This window comes from Crocodylus siamensis, chromosome 13 (genome assembly GCF_052110815.1).
Source record: "Crocodylus siamensis isolate JL-2025a chromosome 13, ASM5211081v1, whole genome shotgun sequence".
Classification (NCBI taxonomy): Eukaryota; Metazoa; Chordata; order Crocodylia; family Crocodylidae; genus Crocodylus; species Crocodylus siamensis.
This window is the reverse complement of record NC_143407.1, coordinates 13,422,358-13,449,611: the sequence shown is the minus strand read 5'-3', so window position 1 is coordinate 13,449,611 and position 27,254 is coordinate 13,422,358. Positions and strand designations below refer to the sequence as shown.

General features: G+C 48.8%; 1 protein-coding gene across 1 annotated transcript in view; it reads right to left on the bottom strand.

The window, feature by feature from the left end:
• ADORA1 (adenosine A1 receptor) overlaps positions 1 to 25,952 on the bottom strand; it is a 69,033-nt gene extending 43,081 nt beyond the window's left edge. Inside the window, exon 1 of the mRNA XM_090026219.1 lies at positions 25,437 to 25,952. Within this exon, the coding sequence (XP_089882345.1) occupies positions 25,437 to 25,777 (341 nt within the window). The 5' untranslated portion in view covers positions 25,778 to 25,952. The remainder of the gene's footprint in view (positions 1 to 25,436) is intronic.
• Between the last annotated feature and the right edge of the window lie 1,302 nt (positions 25,953 to 27,254).

The following is a 27,254-nucleotide window of genomic DNA, read 5'->3' as shown; positions in this document are numbered from 1 at the left end:
CTTGCCTTTCCCAGCATCTCCCAGCAGGTTTAGCAGCTTGGAATGTGTGCCAATGCCTAATGCCTGTGCCTTTTGCTTCATCCTTCAGTTTTTGTGGCCACAGTCTTTTGCATCCCTTTTCCTTTTCCTCTCCCAAATAATTCTGCAACCAGTTGTGTAGGAAACTTAACAAATTCCTCCCCAAATGCCAGGGAGTTCTGCGTTTGATTTACTTCATCATTCAAAAAGGCCCAGCATCTCCCTTCTGCAAAATCAAAGTCAGTCAACAAGCAACTGCCTGATACTCCGACTGCAAGGCCCATAGCAGCTCCTCACTAGCTGGGTGGCTGCAGATCATCTGGTAGATTCTCTGTTCCCCACAACTTCATTTTTTGTTTTTGGCTCATATTTTGTTTTCAGAAGGGACAGCTCTTATTCAACCTGTTAAGTGCCTGAGTGGACTAAGTGTTATCCAGTTCCACCCTTCTCATGCCTCTTAAATACCACCTATTTTTGTAACATGTTGTCATCATAATGTTACGACTAAGTCAAAAAAAAAGTGCTGGGTTCAGGGAGGAAGACCTATCCACCTTCTGCATTAACAGTTTTTCAAGGATCTGAGCAGCGCTTAGGTGCCTAAGAGGTAAAATAAGATGTTCATTCTAACATTTCTGGACAGATTTTCAAATAAGTCCTGCACCAAACATACTCCACATGCCACGCTCTGTGAAAAGGTCTTCCTCCAACCTGTTGCTTCCCTGAGAGACTCCATTTAGAACTTAAGTGTCTCAGAAGGGCAATTAATTCCATAGACCTACAGTGTCCTTAGAATTTATCATGCATTTCTACAAGCACAGATGTCCCTCAACCTCCAGGATAATGCATCAGGCATATTGAGAAGGCTTGGGCTCTTGGACAGGGTGATTTGTATTCACAGGTGGAAGCCATGAACATGAGTCTGACTGCAAACAGCAATGAATGCAGCATTCTCCATGACATCCCTCTCTACTATCTTCCCCTGCATTCTGCCAAAACATACAGCCTTCAGCATGGGTCTTCTGTAGCAGGGGCATGGTGGAGGCACGTGCCCCCCCTGACAAGGCTACCACCACTGCCAGTAGCAGTGCCTGCGGGAGCTCACAAGCTCCAGCCCCACTGCTGACGCCTGCAGGTACCCCCCCAAGACTCGGGAGGCAGGCACCAGTTGCCCACGGCCCTCATCCTGCTTCTCTTGAGGAAATCTCCCCTTGAGCTCTACCTTTTGATTTTTCCTTAATATCAAGCAGAGTGGGAATGATGCCGGTGCTCTGGCCAGCATCAGTCTCAAACACACCCAGCAATGAATCCTTAAGGACCTAGTGGGCCAAATGCAACTCTACTTTTAGGTCTACTGGTTGACTTCTACAGCTAGCTTTGGGCCACTTATGTGGATTTTTGAGCAAAGGTGCATAACTCCATGAACAGTATAGGAAAATGGAGGAGAAAGGCAGTCCTCATACCCTTTTAGCTCAGTAGCCCAGTGGTTAGGGCACTTGCCCAGTTTTTAGGACACCCTTACCCAGAAGGTATTTGAACCTACATGTCGCTCCTCCCAGCAAAGTGCCATTACCACCAGATCATGGGCTAGGCATTATCAACAACTCCCTCCACACCTCTCTTCAAGCTGGCCTCATGGCTTGCAAGGGCAAGAAGAACACGTAACTTGGTGAGCTAAGCCCTACCCTAGAAAGGAGGGGGCCATGGGTTCTGGTCCCTGCTCTAGTTCCTTACCAACATTTCTGCACTTAAAATCATTGGATGAAATGACCATTAACAGCAGCAGAAGAGCTTCTGCCTGTCTGAGCACTTGTCCTAACCACTAGGCTCCTAAACTAAAAAATAAGGAGGGTCGTTCTCCATTTTCCTGCCACTTGCATGGAGCTACGCTCAAATCTGCAGGTAAGGCCCAGAATACCATGCTCCGGGAGGACGTTAGCCATTGTAAGTGCTAGTAAGCTCTTCAAAGCAGAGCTGGATTTGGGCCCCTGCATGAATGATGTGTGCCCCTGGAGGCTGGGGGGGCATGGCAACTGCCCGCAGGTAGCAGTGGTGAGCTTCTGTGGATGGATGCAGTGGTGTCAGCAGCGGGGGGGGGGGGGAGCGTGGCGAGTGCCAAACAGCAGTCAACAACTGCCCGCAGATGCCTCTGGCAGTGTTGGCAGTGGGGTGGGGGGGTGGCGAGCAGCAACCGCCCATGGGCACTGCCAGCAGCATTAGCAGCGCTTCTGCCAGGGGGTACATTGCCAATCTCAGGAACATATGAATATGAATGGCTTCCTGCTAAGAATCACCTGTAAGGGCTTTGCCCAGCTCTCACTTAATACAGCAGGCCATATCCATCATAGACTCATGTTGTTTTGTCCTTCATCATCTAGGTACAATGCACACCATCCAAAGGGAGGACCTGGATCTAGATTCAATCATTCATAGTCCCTTAAACTTGCAGGAGGTCCCAGTCTCCTGCTCCAGAACACAATTCAGTCTTGAAGTAATGGGGATCAGGAGGAAATCACCCAAACGGCAGAGTCTCTGCTGCTGATACTGCAGGGTTTCATGCACTGTTCTTTGAAGATACAAGCCACTGCCAGGTGAGTCACTGCTCTGAGCTGGTCCATGGGGGAGCTTTTGGCTCAGTTCAAGGGAAAGACTGATTTGTGTCCTGTGATAAAAATCTCTTCCTTTTCCTCTCCCCAACTTCTCTCCCTTCTCTGAACACTGTATGTTGCAAATTGCTGTTCCAAAACCCTTTTACATGCAACAAACACAATGCAGCTATGAGAAGCACCTCCTGAACTATCTCCGAGTGCCATGGCAGTCCTATGCACACGGCTGCAACATCTGATTGTGCCTTGTCTTGGGGCCTAATAGTCCTGAAATGCTCGAGCTCCTTCCCAATGCCCTGAGATGCCAGCACCTAACCTGTGTTGTTCTCTAGGGGCATCAGCGCAATTCCACACCCTTCTACCTCCTTCCTGCTCTGTCAGGGCTCTTTCACCTGGCCCTCCATCCTGGGGAGAGTTGCAGATGTCAAGGGAAACCTTGAAGCTTGTTGGAAAAATACATTAGCAGACATGACCGAAGCCCACATTCATTCCCTTGCAACTGGATTGGTGCATTTGTGACTTATTCAGGTGACCTGATTCTGTATGTGACTGTCAACAAATATCTCCTGGCAGCAGAGCAGCAGCTGTGCTCCCCTAGGGAATCAGCATGTGCAGTATAATCTAGGCACTCCTCCCCCCTCCAGCTCTTTCAAGAGAAGAGCCCCTGCCAGGCACAGAGGTAGCTTTGATCAGTGACTTAATGAGCAGGCAGCTGAAAAAGTTACCAAATGGATCATACCAATCACAGGTACGATTTGCCTACCCGGGGCAATTTATTGGCATCACTAGATCAATATCAGTTGTCAGGAAATTTCCCTGTGTAGGCAGGCCTCAGTCCCGACATCCCTGCCCTGAAAAGTGATTTGAATGCTGCTTCAGTGCCTGAGCCAGCCACCTCCAGCCCCGCAGGAACAGCACCCCCAATTTCTCTAGAGCCTCCTTAGCTGGGATCCAGCCGGTTTCATTTTCCTGGTAATACCCCAAAGGATAAAGAGCTCTTACAATGCCTGGCAGTGTGAGCTCCAAGAGGAGAGCAGATTATCTATCTGAGCCTCTAGCATCTTGGCCTCTAGCCAGTTAATTTATTCCCAGAATCTCCCGTCTTTAAACAGAAGCCTATATATAGCACCCAAACCTCAGGGGTTGCATTGGCAGTCAGTATCCTACTTTGAACGGAAGCTGCTTGGGGCAGGGATTGCCTCTTATTCTGTACCTGCACAGCTCCTAACACCTTGGAGTCATAGTCCATGACTGAGTGTTGGTGCAAAACAAATGATACCCGAGTCGCCTGATCTCAAGTGACCCAAAGGGAGCATCTAGTCCTGGCACCTGGGTGATCCTTGGGCTCCCTCCCTGCCTTGGTCATCAACAACACACCTGGAAACTAAAGCTCTACGGTACTAGAGGTGGAAAGAAGAATTTCTCAGAAGTCCCACATAAGCAGGTGGCTGAAAGGCCTAACTTCATGCCTTGTGAGACACTGGTGGCTAGGTTTTCTAAACAGCTGTGCTCCCTCTGTGCTCTTTATAGCTAGATTTAGCACTCAGTCTGCCAAACCCCAGAAAATTTGGCCCTGACTGTGGGTGGTGAGTGATGTTGTTAAGACAGTCGAATGGTTCTGGCTGCAGCTTAGCCATGATCTGTCTGTGTCAAAATCTTCTATGCTTTGTCCTCAGTTATGATGGAGGTTTCAATAGAGCTACCCATTTGCTAGAAATAGAGGTGCCCTCTGAGCATCCTCAGCCACTAAGCATATCATCCTGCACATGTGGGAAACAAGGGAACAGACTGGCATTGCTCTAAGGGAGCCTGCCGAGTAGGTGAGCAAATTCGGAAAGGCTCCCCACTCTTAGAAACGCAGCCAGCATTTTCATGCAACTGAAGTGACAGGAGCTATAACTAGATCTCAGTCTGGATTGTAATTGGATTCATCACAACCTTGCTCTCCCTTTGTAGATTTTTCTCTGCATTGCAGAAGAAGTAGGGCTGCATGGGATTTCTGTAGGAATGTACAACTCACTTTCCTGAATGGTGCTCTATCAGTCCAGTTATTACTACAATCAGGCAAAAAGGAAAAAACAAAAATCAGATTTTCCCCTGGAGATACTTGTCATTTTACACAGGGTGTAGCATTTTAATAAAAATATACATTAGATTTATCAGCTGCACAAAAGTGACCACATGGGTTTCACTCTAGCTTGCTCAGGTACGGACAGCAGTGAAGCAGCATTAGCAGGGGTTTCACTGTAGACTCCGCAAACCTGCCCAGTCTTTGGCCTGTCTGCACTACCTCTGTGCTGAACATAGACACATCTCCGAGAACTACACTCCATCCACTAAGCTTTGCTCCTGCTCCGTGAAAACCAAACACACCCAATGTATCCGGACCATGCCATGACAAGAAATGTAAAACCTGCCAACATATCTCCACCAACCCCACAACAAAGCCATCACCATTCCTGGATCTTACACCTGCACCTCCAGGAATATAATACATCTCATCCAGTGCACCAAATGCCCTGATGGAAAATATGAAGGAGAAACCAAAAAGCAACTGTGTGCCAGAATGAATGAACAATGGAAATCTATCAAAGACAAGAAGACCAGTTACATGTGGGGGCACATTTCTTGCAAGGAAACCCCTCTCTCTCCAATCTCTCAGGTCTAATCCTCAAAGGGAATTTACAAAACACCTTTCACAGACAAGCCTAAGAACTTCACTTCATAAATCTACGGGATACAAAAAAATTAAGGACTAAATATATAAGATTGGATTTATGACACATTATAACCTGCCTAACATCTGACTCCCCAGGTAAACTCTCCCACTTTTTACCAGCTATATTCTCAGTCCCTTCCCCTCTGCCCCCATCCATTGACTACAGCGACATTCATTCCCCTTCCCCCCACCCACCTATCTATCACCTACAGACCATTTCAATTTACATTTTAACTGACTGGTTTTCTTGCTTACAAACTGGCCTTTGGCTGCTTTACCACTACATCCAGGTAGAGCACAGACCATCTGCAGACACTTCCTCAGCCTGACAAAGGGTATTTGTACCCAAAAGCTTGGAAAAAAGAATTTTTCCAACTATTTGAGTTGGTCTAATAAAAGATATCATATTTACCCAAAGAACCTTGTCTGCCTTTGTCCTTAGACCAACATGGCTACAACCTACACCCCTGAAATCCTGGAAATGAGGCCATGTAGTCACCTTAGAACAGCCCTGAGTACACACCAATAAAAGTGCCGAGAGCCTAAGAGCAGCTTTGGGCTGCCCTAAGGCACATATATTGCCTCCTTTCCAGGACTTGGCATACAGGGAGTGGGTGCAAATGGGTAGGCATGCTCCTGGGTGGTGCTCATGCCTTCAATATGAAGGTGCCATAGACTTGCTCTTAGTGGGCTGACATTTGAGTCACCTCAGTTTCCACGTTGTGTGTAACCAGGCATTCAACAAACCCACCTCTGACTGCAAGGACAACATGCTCATAGGCTTCTAAAACCAATGACGTGCTTTGAAAAATGTTCCCTAGATGTTAAAAATAAGCACTTGGAGAACCACTGAAAACATTTTTAAGCCCTTGATTAAGTAGCATTGCTCTCCATTGTTCTAGCACATTCTTGCTGCTTCTTCCACTTTAGCATTATATGTCAGAAGTGACTAAGCTTCCAGACTTTCCCATAAAAAATTCCAGTCTAAATCTCTCTTGCAGCCAGGCGGATTCTCTGCAGACTCAACACAGGCTGCCCTCTCTATCATGCCATCACTTTTGGCTGAAGTCCTGGAGCCACTGTACATCATTTTTCTCTGCTTTCCATGTTTTCATCCTTCAGAGTCATCTCATGTCTTAATTCATTCATCCCCAGTGAATTCACTCACATAACAATGTCTTCTAACCTTCCCTTGTCTCAATACCCTCAGTCCTTCAGAGCTCTATGTAGGGCTGCCCTTGAAAACTGTCTGGAAGCTGCAGATGGTAGAGAACATGGTGGCTCCACTTCTGCCAGGGGTGGGTACATAACTCCAGTGCACCAGTCTTCACTGGCTCCCAGTAGCTTTCCAGGCATAATTCAAGGTGCTGGTTTTGACTCATATGGCCCTAAATGGTCTGGGCTCTACTCTTGGCAAAAATGTATGAAAGGTCATTCTCAGCTGTTGCTGCTCAGCTCTCTCAGGCCCAAGACTCCAAGCCTGGGCATCTCTTGGAAGCACTATAAGACCTTCTCATTCGGACAGGCATTTAGCAAAGTTAGTCTGCAATATTTTTTAGAGGGGCCTATGTTTTTTGCTGATATTCTAGTTCTTTCATAAGTGGTTTAATTCTCTTGCTGTTCCCCTGTTTTATAAATTAGTCTGTCCTCCTTATTGTGGGTCTTTGTTGGAAAGGGCAGCACATAAATCAAATAAATAAATACCTCAGGGACAGACTCTATGGGGGCTTATAGATGTGCCCTGGGAGGTGAGGGGTCAGTTTAACTAATGCAGCTCCAAGCACTGTAAGTTAAGTGTGCTGGAGCATGCTCTGAGAGCTGTAATTATAGTGCATTGGAGCAGCCTCCCTGAACATGTATAGGAGCCCAAAATACTCAGCACCCATTTTTTGCCCCGCTCTTGTAATAACATACCCAATTTCTTTGGTGCCTAAATGGGAGCTGAGCTCTTCTGAAATTCCTGGCTGGAAAAGTCTTGGTAGCTTGCCTCCAAACTTGTGATTCTCAACCAGGGTGACAAGGCACCCTGGGGTGCTGCAAAATCCTTTCAAGGATGCTGTGAGTTGCCATACAACATTAGCACCATTAGGCATGCAGACATGATAAACCCAGAGATTTCAACCATGAATCTGTAGCGCTGAAAACATTCTGACCTGCTCTGGTCACTGTAACAGAAAACTTGCTCTAATATTTTTCTGTATTAAAAAAAAAAACAAGTGAAAGCCAAGAGCTGGCATTCTCTGAGGGGTGCCTTGAGTCTAAAAATGCTGAGATCTGCTCCTCTAAATACTCTCCACTGAGTCTTCCTCTGCCCGGTGCCCAAGGTGCCCACAAGAATTGGAAGCACTGTACTTTTGGTCGCCCTAGGAACACAGAGGTCTAGAAGTCGGGTGGCTGTTGGTCCTGTTTTATACCAGACCATCCTGTTTTTAAACCCTTTGTCCCCTGTCCATTTCTAAATGAGGAACAAACTGCAAAATGTCCTGTTTTTCAGTTGATTGGTGGAAATACATGTCAAACATTTGTCCTTGCAATTCTATTGGCTGTGCCTAGATGTAGGGTGGTGCAGGGTTCTGAACCAGGCAGAGAGGCAGGGAGGGAGGAAGGGAGGTGGCCTTTTTGTGGTGGCCCCACCCTTTGATGCTGGTTGGCTGATGTAGTGGTGGCCCTGCCCCTTACCACTGATTGGCCGAGGAAGCCAGAGATCATTTTCCCCCACCCAACTAGGTGATGTCCTGTATTCTGGGGATGGGTCAGTGACCACCCTATCTTGGAGCTACTTATTCTCCATGCTATGACATGCATGAACATTGTGCAAAAATATCACAAGTCTATTTTACTGCTGTATTACGTTGCAAACTCACATCTCACTGTCTGCAGCCTCTCTGCCCTTAGTTTATTTTACCAGCACAGCTTCCGTCTGTCAAGTATCTCTTTCTTGGATTGCTGTTCCCTTGGATGTGTTACCATCTGATTTTTCCCAGGATGGGTCCCTCTCCTTTTGGACCTGTCTCTCTAACCCTTTTAGCTGGAATAGCTCAACCTCGCAGAGCTTTTGGTTATCCAGAGGTCTCAAATTACTTTATGGGCTTGCAGGATTTTCAGAAGTAGTTCAAACTGAAGGATTTTCTCCTAATTTGAAACCATGGGATTTTTTTTCCCCATTTCAGAATCACATTTTTTAAAACCCTCTTCCTACCCAAAGAGGAAGCCTATATTGTGTAGTGCATTATTGCATAGAAGCTGGGATGGCTTGTGTCCCTTGAAGGATCTAACAAATGCAACCACTAGGACACAAGGGATGGCCTACTCTGACCTCTTCAGTCCCACTGGCATAGGATAAATGTACAGTGGGGTTACTGTAATGCATCGCACACCCACCTGGTGTGACATGCTGTTCTACTGTAATGCTGGCTGAAGTGTAGACAGAGGTTGAAGAACCTGTTGAAGTTTTGGGCAGCAATCCAAAGAGTACTGTGAGCCATGTTTCTGGATCTTGTGCTCACAAGTTTAATCTCACAGTTGACAAATCACACGGAGGTGCAGTAACCCATTTCCTTGCTTTTGACAACATTTCCAGTAGACAATCTAATTCATGCCATACTGTAAGGAGCCTGTGAGCCACTCAGTATTTATAGAAAACAATCCCACGTGGGCATGGTACTAAGTTTGTCCTTTCTGGTTTAGCATGATCTGGTTTCAGAATGGATTAAATTCCAGGAAGAAAAATGCACTTTTACTCCGGAATAAGTGTGTCCCCACAGAAGCCATTTCCAGGGAGTTATTGTGGAATATTCTGCATTAACTGTTCTCACCATTTTCCCCAGCGCAGACAAATCATCCCAAGAAAAGGAGTGGTAAGCAGAGGAGATATCAATTTACCCAATTCTGTGTTGTAAGTCTTGAGCGATTTATCTGGTTCTGCATAAAATCCAAGTGTCCCCCATAAATTACTTTATAGGTCTTCAGGATCCTCAGAAATACTTCAATCTGGGGAATTTTCTTTCTAATTTGAAACCATGGATTGTTTTTTTTCCATTTCAGATTCATATTCTTTAAAACTGTCTTTCTCCTTGAAGGGAGAGCTTATACCGTGCAGTGCTGTGCATTACGGCATAGAAGCTAAACTAAATTAAAATATGCTTGACTAAATTAAAATATGCTTGTGAGGGAGCCCAAAGGGTTCACAACTAGCCTGAGCTCTTTGATAGCCAAAGCCCTTGATGGTGGAACATCAGAGCAGCTCTGTGATTCAGAACAATGGCAATCAACCTCCCTATAGTGAAACGCCTCCTTTCATGGGCTTATCTACACCGTGTCAACTGAGAGCACAGGGCTAAGCAAATCCTACCCATGCAAATCCACTGACACACTTTCACTGCCAAACCTCTGGCTCCAGACTCATATCCAGCAACTACTCTCAAGCACTCAGTCTCCCACATGTTCAGAATACCTTCCAAATGAACTTCCAGCTTTGGAGTGCATCAGAGGACTCAGCCAAGTGGGATGTGCCAAGCCCTGTCCACCCCAAGACCAGCATTTGATGCAGTATAGACAAACCCCATATGTCCAGTCTCCAAAGCAACTGGATTCTCTTTCCAAAAGCCCTGCTCCAGCTCATTGAGAAGCCATAGCTTGATGTAGGAATCCCAAAAATGATGACTTCTCACCTAGGTTAAGCAGGACATCACAACAGATGATTGGAATCATTCCTTCTGGCTTGTCCATGCATCTTTGGGTGTGTCCTTTGCCTGTAGTCGGCTGTGGTTGTGGCTCACCTATTATGCATCTGACATTGTCCTTGATCACCTGCCCCCTTGTCCTACCATACCTTTATTTTCAGGATTCAGCTTGCGTTCACCTGACTTCAGTCCTATGAGACACACCTTCTGAGGAAGGACATTGTAGTGGATGCTTGTTTAACCCAGACCCTAGACCATATTCAAAGCTATTGCCACTATTTGACATTATCCACTCCCTCCTTTTCTTCTGGTGCACAAGGGAGAAAATCCATTGGACTACAACAGTTTCCTTAAAAATAAGATTTATTAAACAACAGAAAGAAAATGGGAGCAAGGAAATAAACTGTTTCCATTAGATCTTTTAACTGACCCTCCCTTCACAGTAAGCTAAATTCTACCTTACAATCTCTTGCGATTTTATTGCAGCTTCTGTGACAACTGATGGTTTTCTGAATGCTCAAACTCCTGGAGTCAAGCAAGAATCAAGAAATTCCAGCTTTCATGAAAATCCTGGAAAAGCTCATTAAAGAATCTATGTGCGATACACTCGCAGAAGGTAAGAAGCTGAATGACAGCCAGCATGGCTTTGTCACAGGTAGGTCTCGTCTTACCAGTCTCAGCTCCTACAACCAGGTCTCTTGCCACCTGGACACAGGAGATGTGGTAGACGTTATATACCTAGACTTCCAAAAGACTTTTGATCCAGTATCCCACGATATCCTTGTGGGAAAACTGGAAGATTTTCGATGGTTCAGTGGGTGGGAAACTGGCTACACGGTAGGACCCACAGAGTTCTCATGAACGGATCTGTATCATCCTCGCGAGAAGTGGCAAGTGGCGTCCGTGCTTGGACCAGTGCTTTTCAACACCATTATCAATGATTTGGATGGGGTAGTGAAAAGCTTGCTGGCCAAGTCTGTGGATGACACCAAGTTATGGGGCAGTGTGGTCATGCCAGAAAATAGGTTGCAGGTACAGGTGAACCTGGACAGGCTCGGGAGTTGAGCAGACCAGAACCAGATCAAGTTTAACACTTCCAAGTGTAAGGTAGTCCCATCTGGTGGAAAATAACCCTCAACATTCATACAGGCTCGGTGGTGACAGTCTGACTTGCACCATGGCTGAAAGGGACCTAGGGGTAATGACTGACCATCATATGAATATGAGCAGTCAGCGCAAGGGAGTGGTCAGCAGGGCAAACAACACACTACTGATGCATCTCGTGTAAAACTAAGGAAGTGATACTCTCACTGTACTCAGCACTGGTGAGACCACAGCTGGAGTACTGCATCCAGTTCTGGGCACCGCACTTCAATAAGGATATGGAAAAACTTGAGAAGGCCCAGAAGAGTGCTACCTGTATGATCAGGGACTTGCAAGACAAGCCATGCAAGGAAAGGCTGAGGGACCTGGGCCTCCTTAGCCTAAAGAAGAGATGGCTGAGAGGGGACTTGATAGTGGCTTACAGCTGTATCAGAGGAGTGCATCAGGAGCTCGGTGAACACCTGTTCACTAGGGCATGCTCAGGGAAGACCAGGACCAATGGATACAAACTCCTGGGAGGCCACTTCAGGCTTAATACCAGGAAAAACTTCTTCACAGTCAAGGTGTTCAGACTGTGCAATAAACTCCCTGCAGAGGTGGTGTAGTCACCTACCCTGGAGGTTTTCAAGAGGAGACTGGACAGTTACTTCACTGGGGTCACCTAACCCCAGTTGTCTTCCTGCCTAGAGCAGGAGGGCTGGACCCAATGATCTGCAAGTTCCCTTCCAGCCCCTAACAATCTATGAATCTATGAAAGAGTATGTTTTTGGACCTCATGATTGCAAAGAAATTCTGGATAATGTGCCCCCTGAGGTTTCAATACCCAGAAGACAAAATAACAAGAATCTGAGCATCATTCATTTGTGAAAATGAAAGATTTTTAAGCTAATCTCATTATTTTGCAGGGAAAATTGACTCATGCTCTCAGAAGACTTGAATTTAGCAAGAAATGGAAGCAGTGTTATCAATGATTCCAGCTGACCACCCGTGGCTCAAGCACTTGTTCCTTCCCCTCGTTATCTCAGAGGTCAACCCTAGTGGAGCAGGAAGGAAGCAGATCTGAAGCTCCATCAGCCCCACACCAGCTTGTGGAGCAAGTTAGATGCATGGAACCTATTGCAACTTTCCTACCCTACTGCACCTATTTCTGAGTTCCTGCTTAGCCTCCAGCAATGCTTTTTATTACTGTGAGACCTGGGGAGCACCTCCAAGGCAGCACCACATATTCAGTTACTGCTGAATTCAAAAGGAGTCTGCTGGTAAAGAAACGCAAGGCTGCAGAGGTGCAAAGTTGCTTGAATAGTCTCTTTCCTACACTACACTGTTATGAGCGTCTTCCTGCAAAGATATCTGGACCTCTCACTGCTTCCTGTGCTCTGAGGCTGCTTAAAGTAGCTGTGCAGGCGGGGACAGGATTTATCAGGAAAATGTATGTCGCTGGTTTATCTCGGAAAGCTCAATTGAATGCACATCTCGAGGATGGGATGGTGCTGGAGTTACCATACATACAGCTGTTTCTCTGCAGCTGCCCTGATGTCAGTCATGCAGACTCACTATCTTCCTTAACCCTGCACTTCACCTCCACTTAGCTTTTACTCTATTCTCCTCCCCACTGAGCTTCCTTCCAGCCTTGCTTGATATAATTATACCAAATGGATTCACGAGCCCTCCTCAGTTGCCACTCAGCAGGTTAGACCTGGGAAGCTTTGCCATTCAAAGCCACCACAAACTAAAGTGGTAACTCTTGGTCTAGAGCTCCTCTGGCAGGAGGGGAATGTAACGTGTGTAGAAAGTATCCAGCAGACCATTTCTGAGTGCAGTGCTCTCAAAAAATAAACATTTCTGACTCGAGAAATGGGTCTCTCCCCCATACACTCCCTTTTCAGCCCCCATCCCCAAGAGATGGAGTGCAGTGAAGTAGGGATGCTCACAAAGCAACAGCAACAAACAAAGCACAAACACAGCCCTGTGCACTTTCAGTGAATGTCACAAAGACTGACCCAGCCCCTGGATACCTCCAGCCAAGGGAGATTCTGCACCTTGCATCACCTCTGCTTAGAAGGAAACACAGCCACAACTTTCAAAGAAATCCAACAAGCTTGACAAGAGCTAGGCCTCCAGTGTGCTGAGCCTGCCGTCTGTCCAGCTGATCAACGCCATTGCTATAGTGCTCCCTACCTATCAGACTCCAACCTATTTCTCATTTATATTTAGACTGGGAGCTTCTGGGCATTTTCCTCTGGATGTGTTTAGTGCCTCACACAATGGAGGTCTGACTTGGGAGGACCTCTATGTGCGATGGGAATAATAACTACAAGGAGGGGAATGCAGAAAGTCAGCCAAGGATCTTACTTACCCCTCCTGGTACTATGGAAAAGCTGAAATTCTAGAGCAGGACTGTCAAATGTACAACCTGCACAAGTAGGTTATCGGTCTTGCAGGGGTTTTGCTGCTACTGCCAGCGGCTGCTCCATCACCAAGGTTGCTACAGCCTGGCCAACACCTTGGGAGCGAAAGCCACTACAATACTTAGTGGTTTTGGTCACTACTGGTGGCTAAAAACAATGATGTTCACTACTGTTGCTCTGGCATCTGCAGTGGTGCTGAGTGATAGCAGCATGAACTCCTTAGCTGCTGGTGCCAATACTGTAGCAGTGGCAGCTGAAGCCAGAGTGATAGTGATACCATGGTCCAGTTTCCTCTTCTAAAGCAAAGCAGGGCTTCCGTGGGTCCTGTCTCCCACCTCCAACAGTGAGCGGCTCCCAAGGTTACAGAAGGTGCAAGAAACACCCTAGTGAAGAGCTATGAATGAACCTGCCCTTGCAGGAAATGTCCTTGTAACCACCATGAGGGAACAGCTGGTTTATAGGACTTTCCACTCCTTATAAAAGTTTTACTGTATTTAGTGTAGCCAGGTATATTCTCACTATACTCGCAGACAGACCTAGCTATTAATCTTTCAGCATTGATCTCCAAGTACTTTATAAAGGAGACATCATTAGCCCATTCTTTCAGTTGAGGGAACAAAGCACTAAGCATGACCTCAAGGTTACCCACCAAGGCACTAGGAGAGACAGAAATAGACCCAGGTCTTGAGAGTGCTAGGCCGAAACACCAACCACAAGGCCATCCCATCCCCTGTACAACACTGAAATCCTTTTTCAAGCTGACCTGCATTTGTGGCTTCACTGACAGGAGGTGGCAGGGAGCTCCATGGGGTAGGTGTATAAGGCATGACAAAGTATTTCCTTACATTGGTTTTAAATGGTCTACCTTTCAGTTTCATAGAAGTCAGAGCCGGAAGGACCCATGGTGACCATGACCAGTCTGACTCACTGCACAGAGCAGGCCTGGAAGCCTTACCCAGGAGTTTCTGCCTGCAGCAAGACAGAGAGCCAAGACCCCTTCCGTTCTGGCTGATGGCCCCATCTAAGCTAGTGCCCAGTCTCTGAAAGAAGTGAGCACCAGAGTAGTTTGTATGAAAGGGTTCTCTGTGGCCCAAGCTTTGTGAGTGCAAATACACTCCTTTGCAAAACCATTAACAGGTCTTTCAATGACAACATGTCCCAAGTCCCATCTACAATATCCACTCGGATTCTGCCACCCTTTGCGTTGCAGGTTCTTCCATGAGCAACCCTGGTGAAAGCACTTGCCAAAGAAAATACCAACCAACAGGAGCAAAAAGGGGGCAGAATCTGGTCCTTGAGAACTGCCTTGGGTACGGCTGGGAGGAGGGTTGGAACCCACCTTCGACCCACCAAAATGCTCACTCCCACATTTGACCAACCTGTGCTGGTACTGAAGTGCATCATTTATCATCATTTGTGCACACTCAGGATCCCCTGTCCTGAACCAGCCTCCCCTTACGTAAGGTGCTGTACAGAGACCAGACAAAATGAAGCTCCTTGTCCCAAGGAGTTTACAGAATGAGAGAACAGGTGGGCACAGACAGATGGCGGGGAGCACAAAGAAACAATCCCCCTAACTGAATGCATTCACTCTTGCCTTTTCTGAGCTGCTGCAGTGGAAGCCGATTGACTAAAAAATCATGTCCCTGATGGATCCTGTTCCTTCCACACCAGGTCCTGCCCTGCACAGTATCCGCCAGCCCCTTTGCATGCCTACCTGGAAAGCAGTCTTCATGCTGAAGCTGTTCTGCAGTTTTGTGTTTGAAGCCTAATGCGGCAATACTATCAGGCCTGGAGCCATGGCTTAGATCAGAGGTGTAGGCTCTGTCCAGGCGGGCCTCCACGGCTTGCCTCAACATTGCCACTCCCCTCTGGGACCCTGAAGGGAAGTCAGGATTTTAGTAGACACAAGGTAGCCAGACACCCCCAAGCCTTCCCTTTGTTGATGTCTCTACCAGCATCGGCATCCAGGATGGGGAGCCAATGGGGGGGAAGCACTCTGTGGGGCAGGGGGAAGTCTGTTCCTGCCAGATGCTCCAATTTGGCTGTTTCCAGTTACTTTGAATTTGACTCAGCACATTGATCAAGAGCATGGTCCCACCCAAGGAAGCGCAGGCCTGCACAAGGGCAGAAGCACATATGTGCTGCAAAGGAGATTCCTGGAAAGTCTGCTAGATCAACACGGCTGCAAAGTCAGGAAGGGCACAGAAATGAGGGGCAATAAGAGAGCTCCCAGCTTTGAGTAAAAAATCTGCTTTCCCTACAAAACTTCTCCAACAAATCACAATTAACCCTTTATCTAAAGGTACATGCATGGCCATTAGGCCTGTGCGAGTTGGCAGCAATCCAATCCGGCTTTGAATCCAGCCGCTTCGTATGGCTGTGATCCAATCTGGAGCTCTGGACCGGGTTTCTGCCTCAAACCAGCCGAAGTGGCTCCAAAGCTGCCTTGGAGATCCTGCACCGATCTTCTTGAAACTTGGCAGGCTTCACGCTCTCTGCAGAGTCTACTACCCCTGAAAATTTCATCCAAATTGGACAAAAAACAACAAAGTTATAGATATTTTATTGTTTCCCCATTATATCCTATGGCCAGATCTCCGAGGCAGCTCCGAAGCGATTCGGGAAGCTGAATGAGGCAGTGCTTCGACCCGGACGTGCTGCTTCGGGCCCTAAAGCGTCCAAACCTTCTCCAGATCCAAAGTTCTGTCTGAAGACTCACACAGCCCTAATGGCCATCCCCGGTGCACTTCACAATCTGTTTACCCTTATATATCCCCATGATGCAGGCAAGTGTCACTACCTGCATGGGAAACTGAGGCTCAGTGACTTGCCTAAGTTTTCAGAATTCATTCATAGCAGAGTAGGGAACACACCCTCCTAGCCTGGGGGAGCATCCTAAACACAGGGCCATGCCTCTGTGGATAGGCAGGTAATACTTCTTATGAAGCACTGTTAATAAATCATACAGGCAAAGAAGTCAGTGGCAAAAAAAAAAAGACTGCCTAAAGCCAACCAGCATAGCTGGAATTAGAACCACGTAGGAATTTTGGAGAAAATGTTTATTACTGTAAAATGTGATATGCAAAAAAATTTCAGGGAAGAGATTTGGCTTCAGCCAATTTCTCACCTCTAATATTTCAGAAAAAAAATTTCTGAACACCTGCAAACCCTGCCCTGATTTCTACCAGATGTGGCTGCAGGAGTGTTTGATAAAGGACTAGAGGAAGCTGCTGCAAAAGCTGCTGAACCACACGTACCACTGCTGACCAAAGATTTCTTTTCTACCACTGCTCAGCCCTGTGTCCATGAGTGCTAACTTGCTGAGTGACACATGCTCCTGGCCAAGCAGACAGACACCAGGCATTTCCCCAAGAGCAAGCCAAGCTCCTGGCAATCCTCAGTTAAGGTTAGGGTTGACAGCAGCAAAGATAATGGCCAGGCAGTGACTATGCCCTTTGACTGACAGTTGGACTATTTGATTAGCAGCTGGCACGTCACACGTGGCTTCTTTCTATCAAAACAGTGGCAGTGCAGCAATGAAAACGCTCAGCGGTCACTCACACCTGCGGCTTTGCTCATTAGCTTAATTTGATCACGCAGGGTTTCCCCGAACATGCACTGTCAGGAGGAGAGGAAGCTGGGTTCAAGACGAAGCGGAAGGTCTGTAGCCACTTGAATTACATGGTGAAACTCAGAAGTTTCTTTCTGGGCTCTGAAGACAAAACGTTTTTTCCCCTTCAAGAAGAGTTTGCCTGCAACATGGCAATAACAGGAAAGACTGCTCCCCCTGTGGGCAGTTGTCCTCCAAGGTAATACTTTGCCTTTCAATGGGACCTTCTACCTAGGGCTCCTTTGTGAAATGTCCCTTTAAATTACAGGACCATGATTCCCACATGAAGAAATGAAAGCAGAGATGATCATCAGGTCAGAATCTACAAATACGGAGATGAAGATGCAGCTATGGGTTTAAAGCCTCACATTAAGCACCCATGTTGGAAAATGTTGACTTATGTCTGAAGTCTGGCTTATGGACTTATGCAGGGACAGAATCCACAGTTATCCTATTGCTGCGACTTGCTACGTCGGCAGGTGCCTGGGCTGCACAACACAAGTGCATTGCCTGAGGGCTGTGGTGGCAGAGTGGCTATGGGCTTGTGCCACAGGTTGAACCCAGCTGTGGATGGGTACCTGGTTACCCAGGTGGGGGGAGCCGAAGGTGGATGTATGTGACACTAGATACATCACTGCCTTGTGTGTTGCTGGTGACAAACTAGTGGATGCAGAAGAAACTAGTGGACACAGACAGAAGTTACATTTTTCATGCTATTGGGCCCCTGAAAGCACTCTTTCGCCATGCTGCGATGCATGCACGTGGCTGCAGAGCTCTTTTAAAGTGGCTGAGCATGTGAAAAATTAACCCTCCTCAATGAGGTATTAGATGAAAGCATTCTACTTTAGAGCCCCTTAGGGAACTTGTATTCCCTTGGGTAAATTTTTTGCATATTCAGGGCTGGGCTGATGAAGCCCATCCCCAGAGCCATCAGCAATGGAGGACGGAGCAGTGAGCTGCTGGCTGGGCTTTTCCCAGCCCGAGCTGGAAGTGGGGGTGGGAAATCAGAGCCCCCCCACCTCATGCCCCACTCTCAGCCTCCCCAGCTGGAGTACTGGGGGGAAGCTGGGCCAGGCCTGCAAGGCAGGAGGGGGCTCTGATCTACCTGCCCCCTTCCAGCTCAGGCCAGGCAAATCCCAGCCAACAGCTCACTGCTACTGGCTTCCCCCTCCCTCCCTGCTAACAGCTCCAGAGCTGGGAGCAGCGGGAAGTCCTGGGGAGAGGGGCAGCTCTTCAACTCACTGCTTGCTTGGGGCAGGGTGGGGGGAATTGAACCTGCCTGCAACCCAAGATACAAACATCTGTTGGGTTGTGGGGGGTGCGCTCTAACTCATGGTACTTCATGTAAAGAGCCATGAATTACAGTGGGGGCCTGCATGTCTGTCAATGTTCAGTGCATCTTAGCCATGTTAGAATTGGGGTGGACCTTGCCCTTGATGCTCCACCCAATCAAGTATAAGTTAAAACAGAAAAGGTGGACACATCCTCCCGCTAGCTGTCAAATGTAGCTGAGGCCTTTGACATACCGTACTTTTGTGGTGCTAGATGGGTGCTTTTAGTGAGCTTGCATATGCTCATTTTTTGTCATGGTCTGTGCTGCATTAAAGAAAAAAGAAAATAATCCACCCAATATTAGAACGGTGGATCAGCAACAAAAAACAAACAAACAACAACAAAAAACACTGTTTCAAACATCAACTTTTGTTGCAGAAGACTTTTCTGCCACAGATGTAATGTATGTGCAGGGTTAATATCCCAGTATGTCACCCCCAGTATCCTACAGTGCTCAGTGTACCTACCCCTCCCCTCCATGGGGGAGAGAGGGAGAGCATCTGACTCCCTGATAGCCCACCCAGCAGCAAGCTGTCAGGGAGTCCTGCAGATAGTCTCATTACCCAGAAGCCACCCAATCAACCCAAGACCACTCAAAGGCAGCAGCACCACCTTTCCTGCCAGGTGGCAAGAATAACAGGGGTGCAGTGGTAGCAGGGTCTGATTTGGTAAGTTCTAATAGCTCTTTACATTCCCAGTGGTTTAATGGGTCCTGGTGTTTTAGAAGCACCAGAGACCATTAAAGCACTGGGAATATTCAACCGCAATAGTGCTTTAACAGTTTCCACACCGCTGGTGCTGTAGCAGTAGCAGAGGGAGCAGCGGAAGCACTGGCACCATTAGGGTTTTGAGATTCCAGTGTTTAATGGGCTGCTGATGCGTCAGTGATTTTCTGTGTTTCACTGTTTGAACACTAGAAGCTCATTAAAGAACCTGGAACTTTAAACTGTAATGGTGCAGGTGCTCTAACCATTTCCACAAGCTCTAGCAAGAGTCTGAGACTGCCCATATCAGACCTCCATGGGTAGCAGCCTCATCAGCTGCTGCCACTGACCAACTCCCTTGGTGGCAGTGGGGGGGGGGGGCGCTAACAAGCAGGCCCCTATTGCCCTCTGGCTGGAAAATGCATGTCAAAACACTCTTTAAAAAAAATAATGCTACAAAAATAACAAGCATCTAGGGCCAGAGTCTTAAGGCTGAGATGAAGCATTTCAAATAAGTGCATTCCCTTTTTTTCCAGGGACTCAAAACATGGAATAGGATCACACATAGGTGTTTCAGTTCACTTAGACACTTAATGGGTCATATAGGATCTAGCCCAAGGGTAGGCAACCTCCTGCACATGTAAGCAACCCCCTCCACATGTGCCAGAGCATGACACGTAAAGCCATTTTCCTTGGCACATGTGCCTTGAGGCAGACAGCAGAGGAACTGCAAAGGTCCTGATCCTTGTTGTGGTGGTGCAGCCCTGGCCCCTTCCCTGCTGTCTGCCTCAAAGCACACATGTACCTGCCAGTGGCAACAAGCTGGGTCGGGGCTACACAGACCCCAGTGCAGCTGTTTGCAGACTCCTTGCTGCCTGCTGAGAAAAGCTTGGGCTCCATGGCAGAGCCCGAGCCAGCTGTGGCAGGCAGCCAGAAGGCTACAAGCGGCTGGACCGGGGTCCATGGAGCCCTGGCCCTGGTCACTGCTGGCAGAGGGTGCACACACACCTCACGGTGGACAGCAGGGAAGGCGCTGGGTCTGCACTGCCAAAGCAAGGATCGGGCACATTGCAGCTCCCCCACCATCTGCCCCTGGCATGCCAACATCTTAAAAGTCAAAGCTGTGGGTGTTTTTGGCTCTGCCCAAAAATACTGTCAACTCCTGACCTAGCCCATGGGGTCTCTCTCTCCTGGGCAGTGCTCTTTTGCTCCTGCAGGCTCTCAGTAAATGACTGAGCGTGAAGAGACCTTAAGACCAGACTGTCCTGGGTGTAGAAATACAAGCCAGACCCTGTGAGGGATGTCCTAGAACTCAGATAGAGACTGCCTCGGGCTCAAAATCTGCTTGGTCCCTGGCACAAGGATGAAGGCAAAGTGCTGGCCAAGGACCCTCTTGCTCTCATTCCCTTTCCACACCTCAGGAGTCAGCAGCCTTGGACATGCACTGCTGCCAGAGCGCCTTCCTGCCAGCAAGCACAGAGCCAGCACTCACTGCGTAAGCCCCTGATAGCAGGCATGTGGCAGAGGAGGCTCCTAGTTAATTTAAGAACAAACGAACGTGCCAGACAGATTGACGTCCACTGTCCCTCAGCTGGCGAGACAGGCAGCTCCTTGATACAGCTACACGTGCTTTTGGTGTCCACTGAGAAACTCCCTCCAGTGACACCAGTAACCCTCGGTGACTTCCCTGGGAGGCATTCTGCCCATCTCATCACAGGTATCTGATGGCTTGTCCCCCAGTGCATGAACACATCACACCCCTCAGTATACAGTCTCCCAACACTATTAAGTGCTATTATTCCCACAGAGGCACAAAGAGAATAAGCAATTTGCCCAGTGGTACTCAGGGAGTCTGTGGCAGAGATGGTAAGTAGTCCAGGTCTCCCACTTCTCCAGCTAGCTCCCTGACTGGTCAGTCAACCTTGCAGCCTAGTTCATAGCACAATGCTGGCTACCAAGCCTGGTCATGGCAAAAAGTTGGTAGATTCACCTCTGTGCTATGCATATGGTGCTCATTTCCGCCTGGGCTGCTCTGCCTCCATGCTGCATTCCGTCTTTTTGCTGTCAGTCATTGGTCCTTCACATCGCTGTAAGGTGGAATGTGTTGGTGCTGTGCTACTGTAGGCGGGCAGCCCTGGGTGCATGCTGCTTCCTACCAGGGCAGTGGGTATCTCTCTGTATGTAAATCTCTGCTGTGGTTGTTAATAGATTCCAGAATCAAATCACAGCCTTGTTCTCAGCTCTGTACTGTTCCAACACCCGACCTGCTGGAGATGCAGTCCTGAGCTCACAGCTCTCCCTGGTCTCTTCCACCATATGCTGCAGCCTACAGGTGCTGGACTTAGCTTTGGCCTGTGCTCTTGAGACTGCACCTAGCAAGGAGGGTAGTTCAAGATGTGCCCCTCTGCCCCTTCCTGTCCAGCAGTCACAGCCCACTTGTCCCTGCTGCTCAGTCTGAGCAAGACACAAGACCCAGAGCAAAGAATGAAGCAACATTCTCACTGCCACCACCGATCCCTCCTCCCATTTATTCACAACAGTCACAGGACAGGCTTAAAAAAAAAAAAAAAAATGGCTCAGATTAGGTCACTTTAAACAGAACCCAACATGCCTTTACCAGAACATTTGGATAGTCATTTGGATGATCCGGATGCGTATACAAATAACTCAGCCCCTATATGAACCTCTCCCAGCCTGCATCTCAGGCACCTGCACTAACCACAGGGAGATCCCAAGTTGGGGCATAGAGAAGCAGCAGTCCTCACATCCACCTTCCCTGGCCAGGTCCCGCCTTTGCATCACTGCTAGAGGATGCCCCCTCTTTGGGGTAAGCATCTCCACTTCAGGAACCTGAGCACCTAGGAACTTATTCTCAGGGCAAGGACTGCAAAGAAGCCAGGCTCTGCCCACAGCACCCAGCACTCTCCCTTGATCCTAAAGCAGCTTGTGGGTGATCATCAACCAGGACTGCTGAGAATTTGTCCTGAGGTCTCAAACAAGTCTCCCAAAAAATCCACAGCCCTTTTAAAAGTCTGTGGGCTTAGTGTTACCCTGATTAGCACTTCAGTGACACAGCACTTAAAGCAGACTCACAAAAAGCATTTTGGAGCACATTTTCATAACACAGGGGCCTTTTTTATACAACAAGAAGCCAGGTGAAAAACTGTACTGGGCTTAGAGTTTTGAAAAATCATTTAAAAAACATTGTTCTGTCCCAACCACAAACTTTGATATTGTGTGACTGAAGTCATAACTTCTACCCTGATAAACCAGTAGCAAGATAGCCTGCTCTGCTTCGACCTTATGAGAGTAAATAAATCAAAAAGGCAAGGAAATTCCCAAAGCTAAAAAGCTTTTCTAAAACAGAGATAAGTAGTGATTAAGCAAGGACACAATTAGCAGGGAAAATTTCTGTTCCACCTAGCCCTTCTGTGTAACTGCCTCACCACCACCCTCCATATGAGCAAGAGACTGCCTTGCACTGCTGGTGCAGGACTAGAGATACATTTCCTTTGTTCTTCCTATCCTGGGCAGGACATTCTCTCTCTTCCCTGTTTGTGCAGCACTTAGGTGGGCTCAGACTTGGGCTCTTAGGCACTATCACAGCGCAACTTATCAGTGATTACATTATCACATAAGAAAAATTCCTGCTAAATGGTAATGGTCAAGAGGGAGTAAAGTTCAGTTTGGTGTTGGGGACAGTCTTCTCTTGGGAGGTGCACATCAGGGGCCAGATGGCAAAGAATCAGTTGGTGCTGGACCCTTTGCTAATAATCATTGCCCTGCTCTTCTCCATTCAGGCACTAAGAAGTTATTTCACTGCAGGATACATAATATTTTCTTAAGAAAGGAAAGGACGAATCAGGTCATTGTGTTCTTCCCAAGAGATCAGGACCACAAGTGGAGGTGACACCTGGCCAGAATGCCCTGTCTAAACAGGCAAACAAATCATCCCTGCTTATGCCAATCTGTGCTAACTTGGTCTAATAAAATTTAAAAAATAAAAATTTAATTTAAAAAAAGAAAAAAAAAAATTGTGCCGCACAGGCTGTCACAATTGGTACCTCCAAGTAGGATTAAAAAACCAAAAAGTACTGCAGACCAGATCATAGGGGTGTAGGTTGTAGCCATTTTGCTCTAAGGATACAGGCAGACAAGGGTCTTTGGGTGAATCTGATATCTTATTAGATCGACTTTTTTTTTTTTTCTTTTTTTAAATTAAATTTTTATTTTTTAAATTTTATTAGACCAAGTTAGCACAGACTGGAATTCAACTGCTGTTGAGCTTGTTCTATCTAGCTGGGTAACCCAGGCCACTTTGCAATTGACATTCTGGGCTCTGCTGGTTACATGTCCCCTTCTGGCTTTGGCTTGGCCAGGTTTGATCGCAGGCTATCATTACTTAAGAAAAAGTGCATCAGCCTTACCCCTGGGGCAGGGCAGCGCGTAATCTAGGACTGCAAGGTAGAAAATGTGCTCCTGACTTCCACTGCCTCCATCCTCCTGCCCTCCCCGCCACCCACACACTGTTAGCTCTTATCCCAGTCTGTGATAAGATGCTAACTGCACAGTAGTTTAATACAATGTGTAGTAGCATGCCAGGCAAAACTCATGCTAATACCCTACTGCGCAGTTAGCGTCTGTGAAACCCCATACCCTGACACTACTACGCAGTAGCACCACCACATGAATTTAATACTTGGTTATGCAAGTATGAAAACTTAATGTGCAGTAACTTCAGTGCATGAATGAATGGGTAGATGCACCCACTGACAAACCTTTTCTTCTCAGCCTAGACTGAGTCACTCACCTCCCAACAGCTCCATGCCAAAAAATCTCACAGCCCTGACCAGGACTGAAACTAGTAAAATACTATAGAAATGACCAAGTAAAAGGGAGCTCTTCTATTATACTCTCTAGGACTTTTCCATACAAGTCAAGACACACACACAATAGTAAACCAACGGGTGTCTTATCACTGCTCCGTGCCAGCTTGCTACTCCACTGCTTCAATTCTGCAATAATTATGTACCCAGTAGCCATTCAATTCTAGTGTCACGACAGCCACACAGCATCAACCTCACAACACACACCTGATGTACCCAGCAGCCAACAGCTCCTCCATCACCACCTACCCAGGACACAGAGCAGCCACACAGCACACCATTGTCACAACATACCTAAAGCGCCCACTCGGCATGAGCTCCAAGTCTTCTACCCATACCCAGCACAGCAAGCAGCCCGTTTTGCATGAAATGGCCATGAAGCCTCACAGCACAGGGGCACACAGGGAGCAGTGCAGAAGTGAAGGGGTTAAACATTTCCTATCAGAGCTCCGGAGTTCAAACAGCACATTCCCCGATTTATATTCAGCGCTCTGCCCTAGTTCAATGTCATGGCAGTCGGGCAGCACTTATTGCAGGCTTGGCTTTGTCTACAAACAGACTGACAAGGAGGAAAGGGACTCTGAGACTTCCTAGCTCACAGGGTGTCTCCATCACCAGCCCTTCCTATGGGAAAACATTTCTGACTCTGGGCTGACAGGGAAGCACGGTGCCAGCTCTGATAAGAAGCACTGGGCTTTGTCTCCCTATCCTCAGTGCAGCACCAGGCACCAGACCGTTGTGTGCTCTAGATACCCCGGAGACTTCACAGCAGCTCCTGGGTCCCTGTGCTCCACTCAGCAGAGAGGTAGTGGCAGGAGTCATGTCTGGGCTGTCTTTACATTCCTGCTGTCAGAGCAAGCCAGGGCCATGCTGCTAGCCCCTGCTCTGGTGGCACTCAGCCCCAAAACACACCTCCGTGGGTACTAGCCACGGGGAGCTGGGGAAGAGGAAGGGGCAGGCGGCGGCAAAGCATCCAGTGCCACTGCAATTTGAGGCCACGTTCTAAAAAAGAAAAAACAGGTCCTGGGAGGAAGCATTAAATCAGAGCACTGCGTGTGGGCTGCGCACGCCGCACGGCAGGCAGCTCCGCACCCCAAACTGTGCTGTCATCCAGCCCCTTTCCCACTGAGCGGGTAGTGCTCGGACACAGCCAGCACCCCCTCCCCTGCTGTACACAGTAGATGCACTTAAAGTCCAGTTTGCGGCCACTACCTCCCCGAAGGACAGGCTCAACCTGCAGCGGAGTGGGGTGTGGGGAGGTCACCCTATGGCACTGGCGGTTCCCAATGCCACCGATGGGTCCCCCCAAAACCAGCGCCCCCTGCTCTGCTGCAAGGCGACCGGCAAGTCCCTCCTGCACGTCTTACCTGACAGGTATCTTCACCCGCAGGTACCGGTCCACGGCGATGGCCAGCAGCGCCAGGATGGAGCTCTGGGTGAGGATGAGGACGGGGCAGGCCACCATGAGGCAGCTGTAGAACTGGGTCTGCGGCCCCACGTCGATGACGATGGCCAGCGGGATGACCAGGGCGCCCACAGCCACGTCGGCCACGGCCAGCGAGACGATGAAGCAGAAGGTGGCATCCCGCAGAGCCTGGTTCATCTTCACCGCCCAGATCACCAGGACGTTGCCCGGCACCGACACCAGGGCGATGAGCACCTCGATGGAGATGTAGGCGGCCTGGAAGGCTGAGACGGGCTGGGCCATGGCGCTCCCGTCCTCCGCTCACCTGCGGGCGCGGCACACATGAGCTAACACACGTGCAGCGGGACCCGCGCCGCCTCCGCCCGCCCCCCCGGAGCAGGGCGCTGCGGCCGCCAGTGCCCCGCGCTGCCCGCGCTCACCGTGAGGGAGCGCGCTCGGCCCGCGCCGCCCGCCTGCCGCCCATCCCGCGCCGCAGCCGCTGCCCGCGCTCCGCCGCAGCCTTTCAAGCCGCCCGGACGCGCCGCCCCGCGCCTCGCCCGCCCCCCCGCCCGCCTTTAAAGAGCCAGCCATCTCCTCCTCCTCGCCTTGCACCTGCCTCTTACCCTCCGCCTCGGGCGCGCAGCAGGCCCGGCGCCCGCCCGCCCGCCTTCCCTCAGAAAGCTGCCCCGTCTCCGACCGCGGCGCCCTGAGAGGAAAGCCCCGCGCCGTCCAGCCCCTTCAGGGCCTGAAGACTTGTACCAGCTCTGCTCTCCTCCAGGGTAAAAGTCCGTAGCTCGTTCAGCTTCTCCTCACAGGCCCCGGATCACTTTTCTAGACTCTTCCCAAGCGGTCCACCTCTTCCTTGGAGTGCGGGCCCCAAAACTGGTGGCGCCTGGTGTTGAAAAGACCAGGACGAACCGCTTCCCTTGACTAGCGAGTGACGCTCCTGTTCCGAGGACCCGGTATTTGCTTTTCTTGCGACAGAAGCACACTTCTGTGACTCGTGTTCAGGCACCCAGGTCCTTCTCGGCAGTGCTGCAGGACTGCCTCTTACCCCCCCAGAACCACGTCCCACGCTGCATCCCCACCTCTGCTATTACGTGCGTGCCTTGCACACTCTTACACAGCCGGCTGGTAACTGCGTCCAATGCCAGCTGCACACGGTGCTGCTGGCATTGATTGCCAAGGGCTTTACCTGGGGGTGTCAGTGGTGCCCAGCACTGCAGCCCCCCATGTGCCAGGGCATGTACAATTGGCTACTACAGCCTGGCTGTAGGCCTGCTAGTCAGGGCAGCATTTCTGAAGGAAGACGGCACTTACTATGGTATCTTCTCAGGCAGGCAGGTGCAGTTTCCAAAACCTAAGTCCCAGGTGAGCTTGGCTTTAGATAGAAATGACTAGGAAGACATGTTGGAAGAGACACAGTAGAATAACCATGTTCCCATCTTTCCTGGTGCTTTATTTGTCAGAGCTGGTTTCAGATCCCCTAACACAGGGTGGGTAGCACCTGCTTCCACAGCAAAGACCTGGTGGCTTGGTAGGGCTACACATGGGCAAGAGCATGATTGCCTGAGCAGGACTTTAGTCTGGGGGAAGAGATAAGCCTAAGGCTGTGCCAGATCAGTCAGGCTCTGCCCCATGCCAACATATTTTCGAGACAGAGACAGAGCCCTTTTGTGTGGTCCCCAACAGAAAAGCAACCCCTGCATTTGCAAAACAACAGAGTGAACTGGAACCCCTGGACTGGACCCACTTCTAAGCCCTACAGTCATAAGATGTG